Below are 21883 nucleotides of genomic sequence, written 5' to 3' on the forward strand. Positions count from 1 at the left end.
GTTTTTCTATATCTTTCATTATCTTTGTGTATAAAAAAAAATAAACCTGTATATTTTTTGAACTTTAGATCTTCTCTGAGCAAATAATCTTATCCATTTCTTCTTTTACGCAATTTACATAGCTGTCCATCTCACAGCAGTCACTTTGGATAGTACATAAAATGTTATAACCACAATCAAATCATAATACACCAGAAACTAGAATATCAACAACTATAAACAGACCAGTGGCAAAATGGAAAACCAAACGAAAAGGAAATAATCTAGTTTGAAAAGATCAATGGAAAATTCAATATGGCTATAACAAAAATGCTGGATGAAGATGAATGTGTACCAAAAATCAAATGGAAGACTTAATAATAGTAGAAGAAAAGGTTAAAATCAATGAAACAGTGGAAGTGATGTGCCGGTGCCTGGAGGCTGTTGGGGTCTGGATGGGTGCCAACAAGCTCAAACTCAACCCGGACAAGACGGAGTGGCTGTGGGTTTTGCCTCCCAAGGACAATTCCATCTGTTCGTCCATTAACCTGGGGGGGGGATTATTGTCCCCCTCGGAGAGGGTCTTGGGCGTCCTCCTCGAACACCATCTTTCAGCTGTGGCGAGGGGGGCGTTTGCCCAGGTTCGCCTGGTGCACCAGTTGCGGCCCTATCTGGACAGGGAGTCATTGCTCACAGTCGCTCATGCCCTCATCACCTCGAGATTCGACTACTGCAACGCTCTCTACATGGGGCTACTTCTAAAAAGTGTTCGGAAACTTCAGATCGTGCCAAATGCGGCTGCAAGAGCTATCGTGGGGCTTCCCAGATTCGCCCACATCTCAGCAACACTCCGCGGCCTGCACTAGTTGCCGATCAGTTTCCGGTCATAATTCAAAGTGTTGGTAATGACCTATAAGGCCATACATGGCATCGGGCCAGAATACTTCAGGACCGTCTTCTGCGGCATGAATCCCAGCGTCTGATAAGGTCCCACAGAGTCGGACTGCTCCGGGTCCCGTCTACTAAACAATGTTGTCTGGTGAGACCCAGGGTAAGAGCCTTCTCTGTAGGGGGCCCGGCCCTCTGGAATCAACTCCCCCTGGAGATTAGAACCGCTCTCACCCTCCTTGCCTTTCGTAAGTTACTCAAAACCCACCTATATCGCCAGGCATGGGGTAACTGAGTTGCCCCTAGGCTATGGTAGAATTGTGTATGGTCTGTCTGAGTTGTGTGGTTTTTAATAATGGGTTTTTAAAGTTGTTTTTTAATATATTGGATTTGTGACATTGTATTTTGTTGTGAGCCGCTCTGAGTCCTCGGAGAGGGGTGGCATACAAATCTAATTAATAATAATAATAATAATAATAATAATAATAATAATAATAATAATATCAAGCGAAAGGAATTAGAAACTGTGTATCTCTTGGAAATGATTGATTGCATGGCTTTTGGCTCCAAAACCTAACTAGTTACATCCAATGATAGCTAACAGCTTAATGAAGTATTGCGTAAAGCAGACATCAGCAATTGGTTAATAATTGACAAACTACAGTATATCTGATTTTAAAAAACTAGCAAAGGGACAATGCTAGGAAACTATAGACCAGTGATGGCTAACCTTTTTGCCATTGCATACCAAAATTGGGGGGAGTGTGTGTGTGTGTGAATGCACGTGTGTCCACATCCACAATTCATGTGCACATGACCCCCACATTCTCCATGTTTTTGGCATGCAATGGCATGGTGGGCCCGGTGGGCCCATTTTTCGCCCTTCACAGGCTACAGAGGTTTTCTAGGAGGCCCTCCGGAGGCTGGAAATGGCCCATTTACACCTTCTGGTGGAATCAGAAGGCCTATTTTCCCCCTCCCCAGCCTCCAGAGGCTTTCTTGGAGACTGGGGATGGAGAAAACAGTCTCCCCCACCCACCCCAGAGGCCCTTCGTAGGGCAGAAAAGCCCTCCCAGAGCCTCCAGACGAGCTCTTTGCTTACCTCAAAATGGGCCACGTGGTGACTCCTAGGGGGGGGTATGGCCAGCTGAAAATCAGCTGGCCAGTGCATATATGCACACTAGAGCTTATCTATAGCAATGGCTCCCATGTTGGCAGATATAGCTATGTGTGCCACTTATGCCATAGGTTCGCCATCATGGCTATAGGCCAATAACATGCTTATATACAATGTTTAAATATGTTCTTGTTTCAAAACATTTTGCTGCTTATCGAAGTAGCTTCTTCAGAGCAAACTAGCAAGGGGACCCCATATATATTCCTACCACTCCTTCAGAGTGGTGTCCTTTCTCACCTAATCTGAATTGTCTTCTTAGGTTAGTAGGCAGAGAGTTGCTGGGAGGTAAATATTATAACTCCTAAATTTACGACAGGGAAGATAGACAGTTTGAGAGAAAGGCGAAGGAATCCATTTATGCCAAAATGGAAATAATATTTTTTTTCAATAAAGGTCCCCTCTTGTTTATGCTATTCTTTCATAAGTCTTAAGGAATATTAAGATGGTTTCACAGGTTCACCAGAGAGGCTACACTTAACAACCCACTTACAGGACAGGATTTAGGATTTGGAACATTTACATTACAACAACTCTGCCTATTCACAAGCCTATTTAGATTAGATGAGAAATGACACCACCATGGAGCACCTATATGGAACCCCCCCAAATCAACTTATTCAGATTGAAGAAGCAATTTCGATAAGCAGCAAAACATTTTGAACCAACAGAAAAATAAGTCCAGTTGCCATGACTCAATTTCTAGACAACTCTAGCTGGATAACAGAATTTTCATTGACAATGTTTAAATACTCACAAGCATTATAGCAGACAACTTCCAAGATTATTTAAAAGAAAATAACATCTTTCCAGTACAATAAAAGGAAAAGAATCTGTACAAAAATAAACTTCTGATTGATAAAATGGTTCTGGAAAATTACAAAAGCTGAAAAAGCATTTTACATAAATGTATTATGAAAATATTATTAGTTTTGTCAGTGTTGAACATTAATCCAGGTTTCTAGCTTTGTCAAAGTCTCTCTTTTTCAGATTTATGCCAAATGTTCATTGCAAACCAGTTACAGGTTAACAATTGATCTCTATGAACAGCCCAGAATTCAGGCAAGGTTTGCTACCTAACATGATATCATTAAGGATAAAATTAATGAAATGATCAATTTTATTGTGAGATTTGCAGCTAACAATTGGCATTTACACGAGAGACTGCCACACAGATTCTACACCTTTGTAGCATCATTTTATCATTATTTCAGAAATACGTACTCACAGGACAATTCTACACTTCCCTGCTACTTTATCAATTCTGCTCCAATACACAATGTTGTGAATTCTCCACAGCAGCATTCAAAACAACTCAGAAGATAACATATGTCACAAAGCTGTTTTAAAAACCGGTAGACCAGGAGTCCCCAATTCCCAGGCCACAGATCAATAGGAACATGGCCAAGCAAGCTAGCAAAGCTTCATCTGTCCTTGTGCAAGATCTAGGTAGCATGTGAAACCACACCTCCCAGGATATAGGGAAAAAATTCCGGTCCCTGTTGCCCAAAAGATTGGGGGCCACTGATCTAGACTATGTTTTGTATTAGATTTAGTGTATTATTTGTACTAGATATATTTAATTTGTCCTATGTAGGTCTATTCATTCCTTCTGTTCGTTCTGTTGAATTTTTTTTTTTTTTTAGCTTTTTAAGTAATTTTATTTTTGTATTTTATGTTTTAAAATTCCTTATACTTCACCCTTCTTATGCTGTTCTTTGATTATAGTAAAAGTCAAAGATCACCACAAGGAGAGTGAATTACAAGGAATAATAAAGGTTTATTTCATTTGGGTATATTTTTTAAATAGATGCTAAAGTGCAAAATTAGTAATATAATTCCCATTCATATCACTTACCTATTAGTCCTCTGTCAAGAGTGAAGGTTTTGTTGGTGAACATGCATTCAAAAGCCACAATATGGAAAACTTTGTTTACTGTGTTGTGTGTTCCAACTATTCTGATATACCTGTAAGTAAGAACAAAACAAAGCAAAAACCAACAGAATGAAATATGCAACATAGCACTGATTTTTACTAATGCTGCAAAGATCAGTTTAGTTTACTTCTGTACTGAAGTACCAACAGAATGAAAAAAAACCCAGGCTTGTAGTAAGTGCATAAATAAATATTCTACTATATATCTTCCTTTCCAACCTACACCCCCATCCCATCTAATAAGGAGTATGGTATCAGCACTTGGGGGGAAACCTTTTTTTTTTAGTACAACAACAGAACAAACATTTTGGGGAAAACCTTAATAAAAATGAGTCAAAGCTTACAATATTAAAAGAAAACAATTACATAATATTAGAGAAACAATATTTTCTTTAATCCTTTAATAAAGAAAAAAAGTTGAAAAACATGAAGTCATAAGAAAAAAGAAAGAAAACAATAAAAGTATATATTATATATAAGAAATAATTCCTTATAATTTCTGAACATATCATTAATCCTTGACCACTATGACCATATTAAATAAGTGTTCAATCTTACATTATATTGATAGCCAATTCTCAATAAAGTAAATCTTTATAGGTAATTCGATACTGCAAATCCGGTATTATGATAATTAAGGACTTTTTTTGGGAATAGCAATATTTTGTCACCTCCATTGTTTAATAAAACCATCAGTTACTTATATATTGATAATTTCCAAGTTTCATGTATATTTAAAATATATTCCCCCCTGGGGGAGAATTACTGACCCCCTCAGAGAGGGTCCGCAACTTGGGCGTCCTCCTCAATCCACAGCTAACATTAGAGAACCATCTTTCAGCTGTGGCAAGGGGGGCATTTGCCCAGGTTTGCCTGGTGCACCAGTTGCGGCCCTACCTGAACCGGGAGTCACTGCTCACAGTCACTCATGCCTTCATCACCTCGAGGTTCGACTACTGTAATGCTCTCTACATGGTGCTACCTTTGAAGAGTGTTCGGAAACTTCAGATCGTGCAGAATGCAGCTGCGAGAGCAATCATGGGCTTTACCAGGTATGTTACACCAACACTCCGTAGTCTGCATTGGTTGCCGATCAGTTTCCGGTCACAATTCAAAGTGCTGGTTATGACCTATAAAGCACTTCATGGCATCGGACCAGAATATCTCCGGGACCGCCTTTTGCCGCACGAATCTCAGCGACCGGTTAGGTCCCACAGAGTTGGCCTTCTCCAGGTCCCGTCGACGAAACAATGTCGTCTGGCGGGACCCAGGGAAAGAGCCTTCTCTGTGGCAGCCCCTGGAATCAACTTCCTCCGGAGATTAAGATTGCCCCCACCCTCCTTGCCTTTCGCAAACTCCTTAAAATCCACCTCTGCCGCCAGGCATGGGGAAATTGATTCCCCTGGGCCGTTTCCGTTTTATGTATGGTTTGTCTGAGATGTATGAGTGTTTTTTATATTAAGGGTTTTAAATTGTTTTTAATCATTGGATTTGTACTGTTTTGTTGTTGTGAGCTGCTCCGAGTCTTCGGAGAGGGGCGGCATACAAATCTAATAAATAATAATAATAATAATAATAATAATCACATCTTTATATCTCCTGATCTGTGTAATGTCATATTTATACACTGGTTTACATTTAAAACATTGTCATTCACTCAATTTTAAATATTTTGTGGGGTAACAGTAAACATGCCAAAAATATTTCCATGAATTAGTCTTAACAGTTAACATTCCTTAAAACATTTAGCTAATTATTTTTTCATACAGCAAATTCCAACTCATTGTATCTACCGGATCATATAATATTTTAATTGTCCCTCAGAATGGTTTTTTGACCTGAGGAACCTTATCATTGTCGATATTTCTGTGTGAATACAAGGAAATCAAATGAGGATATGTCCAATCAGCAGGATATTTACCAGATTTCAAAATCAGTTTTATAGTACGGAGCAGACGAGGCATTACGAGGCATTATTATAGTCCTCTACAGTATTTGGTCAAAGAATACCAACTATCTATCTATCTATCTTTCTTTCTTTTTAGGCCTACATTTAGTAATGAAGAGGTAAAGTTGTAAATAAACAAGCAGTTGGTAGTTTTAGTTTAGCTACAGGTTCCTCACACTAAGCAATTACTCAGCTTGAAAATCCCAATAACAATTTGCAAGAGATATGACAATGTTTGAAAATAAGTAAACAAAAATCTTCAGGATAAAATGACACGGCTGTATATATGCATGTATGTATGTATGTATGTATGTATGTATGCATACATACATGCATATATACAGCCGTGTCACTTTATCCTGAAGATTTTTGTTTACTTATTTTCAAACATTGTCATATCTCTCTTTCTTTAAAAAAAACAGCCGTTGTCACTTCATGCTTAGTGTGAGGAACCTGTAGCTAAACTAAAACTACCAACTGCTTGTTTATTTACAACTTTACCTCTTCATTACTAAATGTAGGCCTAAAAAGAAAGATAGATAGTTAGATAGATAGTTGGTATTCTTTGGCCAAATACTGTAGAGGACTATAATAATGCCTCCTCTGCTCCGTACTATAAAACTGATTTTGAAATCTGGTAAATATCCTGCTGATTGGACATATCCTCCTGCATACATACATATATACATATATACATACATACATACATACATACATACATACATACATACATACATACATACATACGTACAAACTTCCATGAATACTACTGTACAATGTTCTTGCTCAGTGGTATAAACAATATTTATAACTAAATGATTTCTTTAAAAAAAACAGCCGTTGTCACTTCATCCTGAAGATTTTTGTTTACTTATTTTCAAACATTGTCATATCTCTTGCAAATTGTTATTGGGATTTTCAAGCTGAGTAATTGCTTTGTATGAATAAAATGTTAGGCTTTTCAGCTCAGCCTATTGTTTTGTCCAATATCAACATTCTGATTTTGATATTTGATACTTCATCTGCATAAAATGAACATTCTACAACTTTGTATATTGCAGATATGACCTTTTAAAAAGTGAAAAGGTTGGTTTGATTTTCTTTTTCTTCTAAATGTGGGCTAGATTGGCCAGTACTATTAGATTGTCTCTTATCAATCAGCTAGGGGAGACTTATTTATCTGACTTCTTGATTTCAGGCCTCTGATGAATCAAACATAAGCCAGTGCAGATCAATAGTTTAGATTTTGTTAAAAAATAAAACTCTGGTTACCAATGAGGCAACCAAATCAAAAGATAAAGGAGACAGCTGCTTACCCCAGGAATGAGGTAAAATACAGTATATTATCACAACAATCAGCATGAGGAAAATAAAATAACTCTATATGATATGCAATATTGGATTATTGATACATACTCTTTATCAATGTTTACATTTGTACAGGATTGAAGAACAGAATATTCTAGAATTTTATTTTTTTAAAGCTATAATGATGCTTTAACTATCTAGTGCAGGAGTTATCAACCATTATGCCATAGAACATTTGTGTGCTATGAAAAGCATGTGGCCATGCCACATCAGCAAGCCAAAGCAAATGACAGGAATTGATCCACAGCCAGAATCCCAACTCTATGATAACACCAGGGTGGACTGACTCCATTTCCCCTCCCAAGTCCCACCCACGGATGATGTCATGGGACTTCCAGTTTAATGACTCAAATGTCCCATCCGTGAAATGTATCCTGTAGCATAAAAAATGTTGAAACCACTGATCTAGAGAAGAAATAAGGATTAAACTGCCAAAAAATATGTGGTTGAGAAAAACAAGACTAAGAAATTTGTGGTGGGATGGAGAGAGGTGAGAAGTTTAAAGAAGAAAAGCCAATATACGAAGCAGTTTATGGACTCAAAGGAAGCAAGGGTGGTTTGTAAGGAAAAAGGAAAATACAATACATTTTATTGGCATAAATTCAGTTTATTTAATTATCTTCATCTTTCACCTTTAGTTTCTTTGTCTGCATAATGCTGCTAATTCCAGTAAATACAGGATGATAGGCATATAGGCAGGGGTGGGCTGCTAGCCAGAACACTAAATTGGGCTTGATGCCGCGGCTCCTGAGTGCTTCTGGGGCCAGCGCAATTTTGCTTCTGCACCTTTGGAGATAGCAAAATCACGCACGGAGCCACAGGTGTGCCCGTTTCGGCCAAGGTTTTTTGCTTCCACACATGCCGAAACACGGGCGCACCTGCAGCTCTGTGTGGGATTTTGCTAACTCCACAGGTACAGAAGCAAAATCACGCTGGTCCTGCAAGCACTCACGAGCCGCAGCATCGACCCAATTTAGCATTCCGGCTAGAACCCACCCCTAGATATAGGTATGTTTTACTTTACAATGTTCCATATTGTATTTAGAAACTTTAAAGACGAACTCATAAAAGAAAGATAAGCCAGCAAGATGTAGAGGAATTTTTTAAAGATAAAACCTTAATTTATTCTTGTTCTTGTTACCTTTAAAAAAAATCAGATTGAATTTTATAAACAAAAAAACAAGCAGAGAAAAGGCAATTTAACCCAACCCCTTTAATATGCCCATTATACACACTCATATCAAACTACAAAATGATGCATGCTTCCATTTTTCATTGTAGACACAAAGAAATGTTATTATTCACCACTTTTTCATCATAATGAAAGGTTCTATAAATCAAAGACAAAGACAATAAATCAATCCTCCTCACCTAAAAAATAAACCTTTCTCTTTTTAACTGCCCCATTCTCATTCCATACTATAAATACATTCCCTCTTTTTCTTCTCCCTCCTATATACACAGACACACAGTATATTTTAAAAGTTTTACTTTTACAAGAGGCTATTTTTTATATTTTCAACCGCAGCTCTTTCTGCCATAGCTGTGATGAAGAATCACAAATGTTAGCAGGTTTTTAGCTATATTTGAGATCCCACAAAAGGTCTGAAATGTGTGTAAAATCTTATTATTTGTTATTATTTGGATTTTGTTAGCTAAAGATATGGTGAACTTAACACCTGGATATCACTGCAAACCCAGACGGAGTTCTTAAAAATAATGTCCCATTCAATTATGTACGTACGTAAGTATGTACATATGTATTCAATTTATATGGCTACCCATTTCAAGTGTTTGAGTGGCAAACAGAATTAATATAAAATGACAAAAAAATAAGAATCATTTGAAAAAAATAAAATTAAAATAAATAAAAGCAGGAAGGAAGCATCATAACCCAAATTACTAATGCAACTCAGAAGCAGGTCTCTACACAGATTGGGGGCTTGGGGAACTTATGCAATTTACATGTGCTGCTGCATTCTGTACCTTGAAGTTTATAAATGCTCTTCAAGAGCAGCTCTATGTGAAGCACATTGCAGAAATCAAGACAGGAAGCCTCTTTTACCCTCAGGACTTAACTTTCTACAAGCATTAACACTGAATCAATATGCTCCTCTTGTTCTTAATGGGAGAATGAGTCCAGATACTAATGAAATTAAATTATTAATAAATGTTCAGAGAAATCCAAAGCAAAGTAATATACAATATGTCAGTGGAATTTTAAAAAATCACAAAATTATTAGAAAATAATTTCGTATAATACAAAGTGAAAAATGCATGTTATTAAATCAATAGCTATCTACATAAAAGAAATTAACATTTTAAGAATACAATTAGGATATTGCTGGATATTCTTTAAAGATGATATAATTTAAATTCAGGGCTATGTGCCATACTATTAATGTTGTAAAGCTTAGATTAAGAATAGATTTTTTTAAAAGGAGCTCTTTCATTAATATTTTTAATGCTTGGATTTCTATGAATATTTGTGAATTATTTTCTAACACGGGTTTATCACAATTTCTTTTCAAGAATTGTGCTTCAGTGGGATTCTTCCTTTTTTTAAAGAATACAGTGATTTTTTTCCATTCCTTTTTTTCCTCTGTGGATTCTGTTTAGCATCAAACTATAAGTACTTCATTAACTATCCTTTCTTTTAAAATGAACATTTTGCTCTCTTAAAATTATTCTTTTTTCTCCAGAAACTACATGGAATATTTGTATAGTTATATATCTTTAATTGCAAAGTTCTTTTAGCTCCTGTGAATTTTTCAGATCTTAAAAACCGTTCAGAAAGAAGCATTGTAAAAGAGAAAGTGAACCAACATTTTGAAGCTCCATATTCTATATTCAGAGAAAATTGAAACTTGGTCAAAATCATGTAAAGTATTGGAATCAAACTATATTTCAAGAAATTGGTAGTAAGATGCCTATCTTGCTCAAGCACAAATAATCATATACAGTCCCAACTGGGCAAAAATGCATGCTTTTCACACATAGGACTGTTTTTTACTCAACTATAAATTGTTGGTTGTATTTGACATGTCTATGGAAATTCTCAGTCATCCAGGTTACGTTGCCCCCAAAGGTGCTTTTTTCAAAAAGCAACTGGACTTTCTGGATGGTAGGAAATTATATATGACATGTAAACCAAATTGAAATAGAACTCAGATTCATAGGGATACAGTACAAACAACTGTTTGTTGGCTAGATGATGACTATAAATACAATCAATAAGATTTCACTTACTGATTAGATTTCACTATAATGATTTAGTTAAATCCTATTAAATAATATCTAACCATATTAAGAACTGAACTGAAAAATTGGGGCAAAGACAAAACTTTCCTTCTCCCTTAGAGAGAAGGGAATATGAAGGGGAAAAGAATGAAGGTTAACATCTGTAAAAAAAATTCTGTCAGATAACAAATGATAAACTGCTATAATGTCAGACATATGGCTAAGGGAAATAGTGTGAGAAAACTAATTGGTTTATAACCTTCTGTCCCTCGTGATGCATATTATATCTAAAATAGTGTATCTGAATGGAAAATTTGGGATTTTTAGATAGCACTTTCAAATGCATTCTGATATTCCAAATAAAAAATGGCATTGCTGACAAACAATTTATATCCATCTTTGGGGGACATGTAGAAATTGAGAGAAAATATGTGCATATACTTTATTATCTCAATGTCTACCCAAACAACTTAATCAGATGGAAGATAATTAAACCTTAAACATGGCTAAAGATGGCAGATATTGAACAGATTGTGTATCCTTGATGAGAATCAAAGTTTCAGTAAGAATAACAATATAACATTTGTTATTAAAAGGAGAAACACAGATATTATTTAACTCCAGATAAATATAATAACTAACAATTAAAATGCTGAATACTTCCTCATTTTTTAAAAATATATCCAATATTCACCAAATGGACCTACCTCAGTAGTTATTAAGACTATTCTAAAAAATTTTTAGAAGAACTGCCTTGATCTTATCTGTTCATCTTATTACCTTTCCTCATCTACTTGTGAAGCCTGCCCCTCAAAATCAAGTTATCGATTTATATCACATACCCATTCTCTGTAAATTGTTACCTCTAGCTCTTAATCTCAAGTTAGTAGCCAGTTATCATTTTATCCAAGATTTATTTGTTCCTACTTTTTACTGCCCATACTATTATTAACCATTTCCAAATCCATTAATTCAGCAGCACCTATTCTGTCCATTCTTTCTTAATATCCAACTTTCAAAACTGGAAATTACCAACAGAAAAAAAAATAGTCCCTTACCCATTTTGATCTTTATTGGCATAGAAATCTCTGCATCTTTATGATCTTGACAGTCACAGCCTTACTTCCTCAAAATATTCTCTCTGTTTCATTTGTATGTGGCCAGAAATATATTTTGCATCTTCATATCTTCACATCATTTAAAGTTCATTTATCATTTTAGGTATTATTACCTGACTTTATATTATTTAATATCAATTTAAAAATTTTACTTTCTATTTTTATTTTCACAATGAATTCTTCCAAATGAATCATTTTTGTATCTTAATTTTTTTAAAAAATATTTTAGACTGCCATTCTTAAAAGTATTCACTATACAAGTCAAACATATGTAAAAACATACTTCTTTGTCTCCCTTTCTATTTTTGTGTCGCTGTATTTTTCTGCATCAAGTACTTCTAGAAGCTTCTTGTTCATTCAATCTTTCCTTTCTTGTTTGTCATTGGAAGTATTTTTTTCATTTTTCATCCATCCTTCTTGTTGCCCAAGAGTTTCACTGACTTTGAGTATCATGATAGGTTATTTCTAAAAGCCACTAAGATAGCTTTTCTATGTGACATTTAAAGAGACAAAAAAAAATCAAATTCAGATTTCTTTTTTACCTCTTTCTGTAGCTTCTTTACATAGATTAATCCTACAATTGTTATATTCATATTATAATTTCCCCCCCCCCTCAAAACAACGCAACACACAGCCATTAAGGTCTGAACTGGTGGCAACAAAAGTGAGTACAGTACACCCTAAGTGACAATGTCCAAATGGGATCCAAAGTGTCAATATTTTGTGTGGCCGCCATTATTTTCCAGCACTGCCTTAACCCTCTTAGGCGTAGAGTTCACTAGAGCTTCACAGGTTGCCACTGGAGTCCTCTTCTACTCCTCCATGATGACATTAGAGCTGGTGGATGTTAGAGACCTGTTTCAGGATGCTCCACAGATGCTCAATAGGGCTTAGCACATTTACACAGTTAAACTCACTATTTTAGATTATAGCAGTATCCTTTCTTCAGTGTTGTCACATGAAAAGATATACTTAAATATTTACAAAACGTAAGGTGTTGTACTCACTTCTGTGACATACTGTATACTTTATTAAAATATATTATTATATTATACACCAAAAATAAATCAACTTGGTACACCAAATTGACTTATTTATATTTTCAATTTCTAAGGCAGCTGACTTACCAACATTCCAGAAGACTCAAGTTAAAAAAAGATAATAGTACAATAAAAGAAGGAAAACAGTTACACCAGTAAAAAAACCACCCTCTAAATTAATCGGCTCTATCTCAAACTGCAGTTTCACACATCTTCTCAGGCTAGTACCTGCTGAAAGAACCAGATCTTTAATGCTCTCTTAAAGGTTAGCAAACTAGTACCTGCTTGCGGTGCTATATTCTGGATTATCTGTGGATTCAATTTTAATCATCCAAGAGATTGTTAGGTTGGGGAAAAGGGCAACAGCTTAACTTTTTTGTTAGGTCCAGTCATTAGGTTACCAACTCAAGTATTTGCTGAGGATCAAGAGATTGCTTGGATTACTTTCTCTTACATGCTGCATAGATATATTTGAATATTAGAGATAATTCCAATCCCCAAATCTTAAAGAAAAAAAGAAACAATAATGTATTCAGTTGTCCCATTTCCCATTTCTTTAAAAGATTGTTTAAAAAGATTTACATTTCTGAAGAAAACAAAATGGTAAGAATTTCTTCCTGCAGCTTTCAATAAGATATATAAAATCTAATCCTCATAAAAATGACTTGTACTCCAAAACCAGACAAAAAACAAAAATAGGCTTGTTGTACAAAGTACTAACCTAAAGCTCAGCAGAAATATTCCCTCACTATGTTAACTATGCTCTATTTAATCAACACTTTTCTCTCAGCATTGCCATCTCATAACCTGAAGACATGGAGTCAAAATAACTATTTGTACTTAACCACAACTCTAAATTAATTATCACATTTGCTGTTTATCTGAAAGATAAATCGGGCTGCCAAACAGATAATTGTAAATCAAAAAGCGTTTCAAAGAGCTAGAATCACCTGGAAAATATAATAAAGATCTCTCTCTCTCCCTCATTCTCATTTCTCAAAATGATTGGCATATTTTATAATATTGAAAAGTCTTCAAAATGTAACTATACTTAAGATGAAAGTACTTTCGGAAGAATTTATTCTCTATAAAATAATTAAGTCTACCATGTTAACCAATTATACTTGCATTTATAAATGGAATTTTCAATCAGACAATCAATACATCCAGCTTTTCATTCAGTCAATACAACAAAATAATTTCAAAAGTCTATACAGTGATCCCTCGATTATCGCGAGGGTTCCATTCCAAGACCCCTCGCGATAATAGATTTTTCGCAATGTAGGGTTGCGGAAGTAAAAACACCATCTGCGCATGTGCGACCTTTTTTTTCATGGCCGCGCATGCGCAGATGGTGGAGGTGGGGAGCGACGAAAGTGCGGAAGCCGACAGATTGCTTTGAATGTCGGCTGCCCCCGCCCCCCCAGCACCCGCTCGCCCGCCGTTTGCCCGCCCTTCGCCCGGCCACCCGCCGTTCGCTCGCTGCTCGCCCGGCCACCCGGGTTCGGGGGGGTGCTGGGAAGCCCCCCAGGCCGGCTGCGACCTTTTAAAACAGCCGTGCCGCTTCCCAGCTGACTCCCGAAGCCAAACGCGGAAGTGGGGTTTTTTTTAATTAATATTTTTTTTAAATCGCGATATAGCGTTTCGTGAAGATCGAGATCGCGAAACTCGAGGGATCACTGTATATGACAATAGGAACCTAATCTTCTAGTGAACCAAATAAATTCCATGCTTGGAATATTTTAGTTATGAACAAACTAACCATATTTGAATGACAAATTAAATCATGTTGAGTCTATTTAGCCAAAAGATAAGTTCAATTATACAAATGTGGAATGATAATAAAAAACAATATTAAGTGTGGTTGGCTCTGGCCCAGCTCCTGCCCCAAGGAATGTGGAGGTGGATGCAGGGGAAACATCGACATGTCATAGGCCTGTTTTATTGCCAACAGAGTCAGGTAGTGGAGTTTCTTCGGAAGAAGAAGAAGGTGGGGCTGACTTGGAAGAGGGGAGTTTGGCAGACAGCTCAGGAGGAGATCAATCATCCATATCATCCCTGGATTCTGAACAAGAATGTATGACACATCAGTGCATGTGTAGAGTGATGCATAGGAGACAACAACTGAAGGATTATTACAGGAGATAAATGAGGCCACCTGTGGTTGGGTGGGGCTGCTGTAATTAGTGCTACAGATATAAAAGCAGCCTGCTGTTTTAGCCTCAGTTTATCTGATTCATAGTTTTGTGAAGATTGTAGTTTTTGCTGTTCAAGATTGTGTGTGGACATTCTGGACTTTAGAATTGGACTCAATTTCCCAGTTATTGGGTGAGCATTTGGATTGCATTTAACCTGTGCCTTGTACGTACCAGAAAAAGCCGTTGGCATTTAAAAAGGGAGCTGTTTCTGTTTTTCTGTTGATAAAGACTTTTGGGTTTTCCTTCTATCGTGTGGTGTGTGTCTTTCTGGACTAATTACCTGGTAATTACAGGCAGTTGAGACACGCCAGCAAAACACTAAGCAAGGGAGATTTTCAGAGGATTAGTAATAACTTTGCAGATATATTCAGATTTTTATAAACATTGCAAATGGTCTCTTACTATAAGAAAGTAATAATAGTGGTTACAATAATTATTTACTAAGATCCCAATGTTATGCAGTATAGACCACAATCCTACGAATTAGGGTTTTTTATGTTGCCTAAATATATGTTATGTTTCTGAAACTTGAGTTTAATATGGTAACTGTATCAAGAATGCCAATTCAATTATCAATTTTGCATTTTTATGCAATTTTTCAAGAGTATCTTCTTGCAGAGAATACCTTTAATCCTTAGATAAAATGTGTAAAATGTTGACAAAACTATTGAATGAAACATTTTGTTTAACAGTTGTGACATATATTTATACTACATCACACTTACAGTACATTACAGAGATGTAATAAAGCTTCTTTACTTTGTCCATCTGCAAACTACAAGGCCGCATAATATTCATGATCACACAAACATCAAATTGAATATGTGTATGCTTAAGGAAACAATGGCATTAGTGTTTCTGGAAAGTGGTCTTATTCAAAAAAGGTTCTACTGAACTGAAAATTCTAGTAGCAACTGAAGAGGGGGAAAGTGGCAAAGAGGAAAACAGAAGGAAAGAAAAAAAGTTCTAAAAAATGGCTGAAGGACTTAAAGTATGACAAAAGCTGCAGGACTGAGTACAGCATGGAGAGAGATGGTAATAGAAAGAAATAGCAACAAAGCTCTCTATCTCCATTTTTCTCTTTTTCACTGGCAAACCCAGGCAAGCTGGAAACACAGTTAGTCAAGGTCTGAGGCACCAGTAAGTATCAATAAGGCCAGGTATTGGAATCTTCAAAGATCCCCGGCGCTGTTAACAATAAAAATAAAAATAATAAATATATAATAAACTTAAGATAGAAAATCCAGCTAAGATAGGAATATGCAGCAAAGGTAAGACAAAAAAGAATATAGGGCTTAGATTTTTTTTAAAAAATTATAGAGAAATACTAGAAAGTGTCGGAATACAGGTTATAGAAATAATAAAAAATATATATTACAAAAAATAAGCTGAAATAAAAATAAGAGAAGAAAAGGGATAACTGTTATGAGTTAGATAGCAATCGCTCCATTCCACTCCTAATTTGACTAATTCCAATATATGTTGCCGCTTTAAGAAGAGCAATTAATGTCTGTTTGCAATTCCCTCTGGAGAATTGCAGAAATCAGATGTTGCAACCATTTCCAATATAGCTAAGAAAAATCTTTGACTAATTTGAAGATCACCGAGGAAGGAGGAAAGTAACCTCTGCGGGGAGCAGATAGTCAAGCAACACACTAAAGTGTGAACCGGAATAGGAAGGAACTGCTCCAAATGTTTGAGGTATATATAAATATCAATCAACCTGAATTATGATCTAAAGCCAGCATATATAGGTAAAGAGGCTGATCAAGAACTCTACAGCATCATTTACTTGGTGTTCTTTTATTCTAATGTGTATCCATCAGTAAAATGCATTAATGTTTAGAAATGTTTGTTTCTGTACTTATTGTTTCCAACAGAGATTGTTTTTGCTTCAGACTGCTTACATCTTATCTTATTTTAAATCAAAGTTATTTTCAGAAAAGTCAACCTAATATCAACCTAAGGGGTTTAGCAGATTATTAATAGACAATAACCTCAAACCTAGAAGAGACATGAGATGATGTAAGATAATTCAGATGATGATGGTAGTTCCCAGGTTTGGGCTAGTCAGACCAGGGCCGCCAATAGGCCAGTATTACTGCTATTACTGCTACTGGCATCAGGGGCCTGGCCAAATTGAAAAATGGGGGGGGGGGGGGCGGTTTAATACATAATTGGTATGTCGCAAAATAAAGTAGTTTTAAAATGGCGGGGGGGCAGACACTTAGGCTGTATGGGGCCAGAAAATTCCTGATGGCGGCCCTGAGTCAGACATTAAGGTTATAAGATTCCCTATCTGCCTTACTGCCAGTTTTAAAGGGAAGGACCCTTAAATCATCCAGAAGGTGGCAGTAAAATAAAACAGTTGTGCCCAAACAGGAAGACAGGGCCAACTACTGGTCAGGGCCATAAAAACAGTGAGAATAGAAGGGCAAGATCTTCCCATCTCATACCCAGCACCAGCAAACACCAGTCCAGCAATCTGTTCCTACTCCAGTACATTTTTAGGAATAAGAATTAAAAGCTTTGTTACCATTTCACAACCCATCCCATCTTGAAAAATAACAGAGTCCAAGAAAAGTTTTGCCATATGATTAGTTGCCTGTTTGGAAAAACTCTTAATTTTCTTGAGGACTAAATTAATGGGGTGACATGGGAAAAGAAAAATATAATTTTCCCATGGGTGGTCACAGGAATTTCAGAATTGAATTCCCTTTAAATATTAGTTCTGTTGTATTAATTCTAAAAAAAGTAGGCACGTTGTAGCTGAATATCAACATTATAAACATCATATATTTAGTAACAAACAGAAGTTGAAGTACAGTGATTTGTAGGATATATAAGAATATACCGGAAATTTTACTCTACATACATTTTGCATTAAGAAATAGAATGGAAAAGTAAATGAGGAAAAAATAAAAACCTTGTTTGTAGTCTATATAAAGGCAAGCATTTGTTTTTTCTTGCTATTCATTTTGTTTTTGTTTAAATATACCATAGATCAATAGGCCCAAAGATATAAAAGGGCCAAATTTCTTTTCAATCTTCTTTTCTACAGAGGTATTTTACAATTGCTATTACCAGCAAAACAGAGCCAACAAGCCTAAAACAATTAGAATCAAACATTCACAATCTGGTAATTACTGTCTTTACAAAGTTGTTTAGGCAAGAGAAATGTTCTTCAATTTACATCATGTTCAGACCAACTCTCAAGGATATTAAAAGGCAATTCTTCATTGTCTCTTCATAAAAAAGGAAATGGTGTCATTCACCACCATCTAAGCTGCTATTTATTGCCAGATGAAGGGCACATTTCTTACAGCTCACACAGCTGAATCAACACATACATGAAAGGATATGTGAAAGAACAGAATCATTATTAAAAATATTAATCAGAAAAACATCCATTTAAATGAAATGTCCTTCTCAGTAAAGACACAGTCTTTTTTGTATAGCAATGGACATCTTCCCCTTGTAAATGTTAGGAGCTCACAAACTGAACATTGAAGCTGCTGACCTTTATATGTAATAGGGACTTTAAAAAAATTACCCTGGGCTATTTTCCTGAGTAATTCCTGAACCTTTCATGTCATGCTTTATACCTCTTTCACTATCAAATCATTCATAATGCTCAGCTACAAGCCTGTGTGTTACTGTTGAAGCAATCAATTGAAAATTAAAATGGTTTATATATTCATGGAAGCAGGCTTTTTAGAAAGGTTATATATGTATAGGAAAAATGATGGCAATCTGGAGTTAAATCAACACAGATCTAAAAACAGAATTAGGAGGAAAGGAGGAAAGAATTATGGATGGGTCAGCAGCTGCCTCTGCTGGTGAAAGAGGACAGTGAAAGTAAACTGAGGCCAGTGGAGGGGTGGCAGATGAAGGGCGGCCAAAAAGACAAAGATGGAGGGAAATGAATGAATTAAGTGGAGATGATCATGGCAGGGCAGGAGAAATGTGAGTTACTTGCCTGATACAATCAGTGGTGGGCAGCAGCCAGTGCGGTCAAGTGCTCCGTCCCAGTAGGAAATTCTGGGATGTGCGTGCAGCTGCACATCCCCGATGCATGCATGCACATCTGTTGGTGCAATATTTGGGTTCTGCGCATGTGAAGCAAGCAAAATATCACATGAGGACGCTCGTGTGAGTAAGATTTTTGCGATTTTTGCTGATTTTTTGCTTTTGCACATTCACGGAAGCAAAAATATCAGTGAAAATTGTCGAAACCTCACTCGCATGCACGTCGTCATGCAAGATTTTGCTTGCTGTGCATGTGCAGAAGCCAAATCCTGTGCCGATGGGCGTGTGCACGCTGGACGTGCCCGCACCCGCAATGGCCTCAGACAGCGTACCGGTTGCACCGAAGAGCAGCCCTTCACTAGATACAATGCTCTCCTAACAATCACAACTGGGATTACTGGAACTGTAGTCACATGATGTTTCCTAGTTTAGTAACAGAAAATCCAGCTCCAACTGAGGATATTAAGCAAGGACTACTGTACCAGTATGCCTTTTCTTCAAGGAAATATGCCACTAAATATTTATGTTCCCATTCTTCAGACATTTAGAGATAAATCCGACATTTATTTTAACAAGACTTATTTTAATTGTGTTACATGGGAAATATTATCACCTTAGTTTTACATATTACTATCTATTGCAGAAAACCAGAAATAGAATTTTAAATGTCTCTGAACTGTGACATCTATAATTTCTTTTAGACAGCCTAATTCATATAGATTAAAGAATTTGTAACATGGGCAAAATCAATAATCTATTAACTGATGGAACAGCATATTACACTTTTTCTGTGCAAGATTGATACAAAAGTTGGCATCTTTCAGTTCTTTAGTAAGATGAATACTGTACTGGAACTTGCACCAGAGAGAGACAGATCCAGACTTAGCCATGAACGCTTCCTGGGTGACTTTGGGCAGATACTCCCTCAACCAACCTATCTTTACAAGCTCTTGTTGGAGAAATGGGAGGAGGAGTGCTACGTCTACCACCCTGAACCTCTGACTGAAAAATGGGATAAAAATATACAATTTTTGAAATACTATTATTTATAGTGTTTTTGTACAAAAATGCCAAGTATTTGATATTTACAGAAATAACTTTGATTGTGTATAATGAAAATAGATAGAACAACCAGCCTTAAAATGGACAACATATTGAAGTGGTAGATAGTGCCTACCTTTTAGGATCAACCATCAACAGTAAATGAACAAGCAGTCAAATAATACACCACAAACTAGCACTTAAAGCCCTGAGAAGACCTTGGGAAAAGATCAGATGTCATATGTCTATACCTAGAAAGATCAGAATTATGAAAGTCAAGATATTCCTAGTGACATTATGGAATTAATTGAATTTTTAAAAAGCAGGATATAAACAGTATTGAGGCTGGAGGACTCTTGACGATACCCCATGAAGCCAAAACATAAATAAATGGATCACCAAACAAGTCAACCCAGAATTCCTATTCGAGGTACTTATGACCAGGTTCAAATTATTCTATTTTAGACACATTATGTAAAGGTCTTGCTTTCTGGAGAAAGCTCTAATGCTGGGAAAGGTATAACAAAAGAAGAGGGCAACCAGCAAGAAAGCAGATAGATATATTAATGATGAGTGTGTGCCATTGGAAAACCTGAAGAATTAGTTTTAGGGAAAGACTGTCATATAGAACATTTGTATGGTGGTTAAAAGTAAACACTGATTTGATAGTACCCAGTAAATGCCCTTTGCATATCTGCCTTGGAACCTAACCTCCTAATCCTCTAAATTAGAGTGGGAAAAGTGTCAAAGTCTGCAAAACTGGCAGAAGGGTGAGACATTCTTGCTAATAGTATATGCCATGCTGACAAACAGCCATCACTGGGCCTAATTATTTCAGCATAATGTCACTCACAGAGTAAGTTCTTATAGTCAATAATTTCCCGAAGAGAATAAAGTCTAATACAATTACATTCACTATGTTATTGATGAATGCAGTTGAAATTAACACTTCCTCAGTGTAATATTGTAATTGTGTCATAATACAGTACATTACATTTAAATATTCAGAAGCATGTTAATATCTCATTGTTGTAGTAGTGCTGCTTTTAAATTTAAGAACCAAACTTATTCAAAATAAAAAAGCATTGCTGTAACTGTTTAGGGATCAGAATATTCTAAATACGGAACAATCGTTTTTTATTATAATTCTGCGAAAGTAGAGTGAACTGTAGACAACTCTGCGAGAACACTACAGATAACCACAGCAAAAAGAGGGGCTCTCCGGTTTCCCACTCCTGGAACATAAACCAGAAGTCTCCAGCAAATTTTAAAGCTCTGGCCATGGGGAGAGTCAGCTTTGTCCAAGCCACAATGCATAGCTTTTAAAGACATATTGGTTTCACTGACTTCCTTTCTTTGATTAAGAAATTCACTGAAAATGACTTGTAAATTGCTTTTCAAATACTAATAATCTTCAGAATAACAACTTTTATTATATGGGTGGTTTTCCTTCAATCCTTAGCAAAATATTTTTTAATGTAGATTTAAGAACTTAAAGAAAAGCTTTTTTATTTGAAAATAAGCAGTGAAAAGATGATTAGAACATTGATTTTGTAAAGTTTTTAAATAAACTATTAGGTTAGATTGACTTGAAATAAGGTTTTTTAATTATACTACTATCTGTGGTTTGTTTAAAATCTTCTTAAAATATATGAAGATTTTGAATTTAAGTACAAGGATTTTTTCTCTAGGAAAATGTAGTGGATTAGCAAAAAAAAAAGTAAGAGAAGACTTTGAAGGGTAGATTTTAGAAGCAATTAGAAAGAACTAAAAATTATAATTAAAGAAAGAAGTCCATTAATACAGAACGGATAAAAGTATTTTAACTCTGGAAAAAAATCAAGGATATTTGACAACAAAATGCAAAGAACTTTATTTTCAGATTCAGATTCATAGAATATAAGAATGATATTGTCAAAGACAT

The 21883-nt window shown here is 36.0% G+C and overlaps 1 protein-coding gene across 4 annotated transcripts in view; it reads right to left on the minus strand.

Annotated features, from left to right (window-relative positions):
* The window catches only part of BTBD9 (BTB domain containing 9), a 170414-nt gene that overhangs the window by 61295 nt on the left and 87236 nt on the right, over positions 1–21883 (minus strand). For all 4 annotated transcript variants that reach the window (XR_011557492.1, XM_070734259.1, XM_070734261.1 and 1 more), the window contains exon 7: positions 3900–4009. Coding sequence is in view for 3 of the 4 variants with exons in the window: in XM_070734259.1 (XP_070590360.1) it covers positions 3900–4009 (110 nt within the window). In the remaining variant the exon portion in view is untranslated. The remainder of the gene's footprint in view (positions 1–3899; positions 4010–21883) is intronic.

The sequence above is a fragment of the Erythrolamprus reginae genome, chromosome 1, assembly GCF_031021105.1.
Source record: "Erythrolamprus reginae isolate rEryReg1 chromosome 1, rEryReg1.hap1, whole genome shotgun sequence".
NCBI lineage: Eukaryota > Metazoa > Chordata > Lepidosauria > Squamata > Dipsadidae > Erythrolamprus > Erythrolamprus reginae.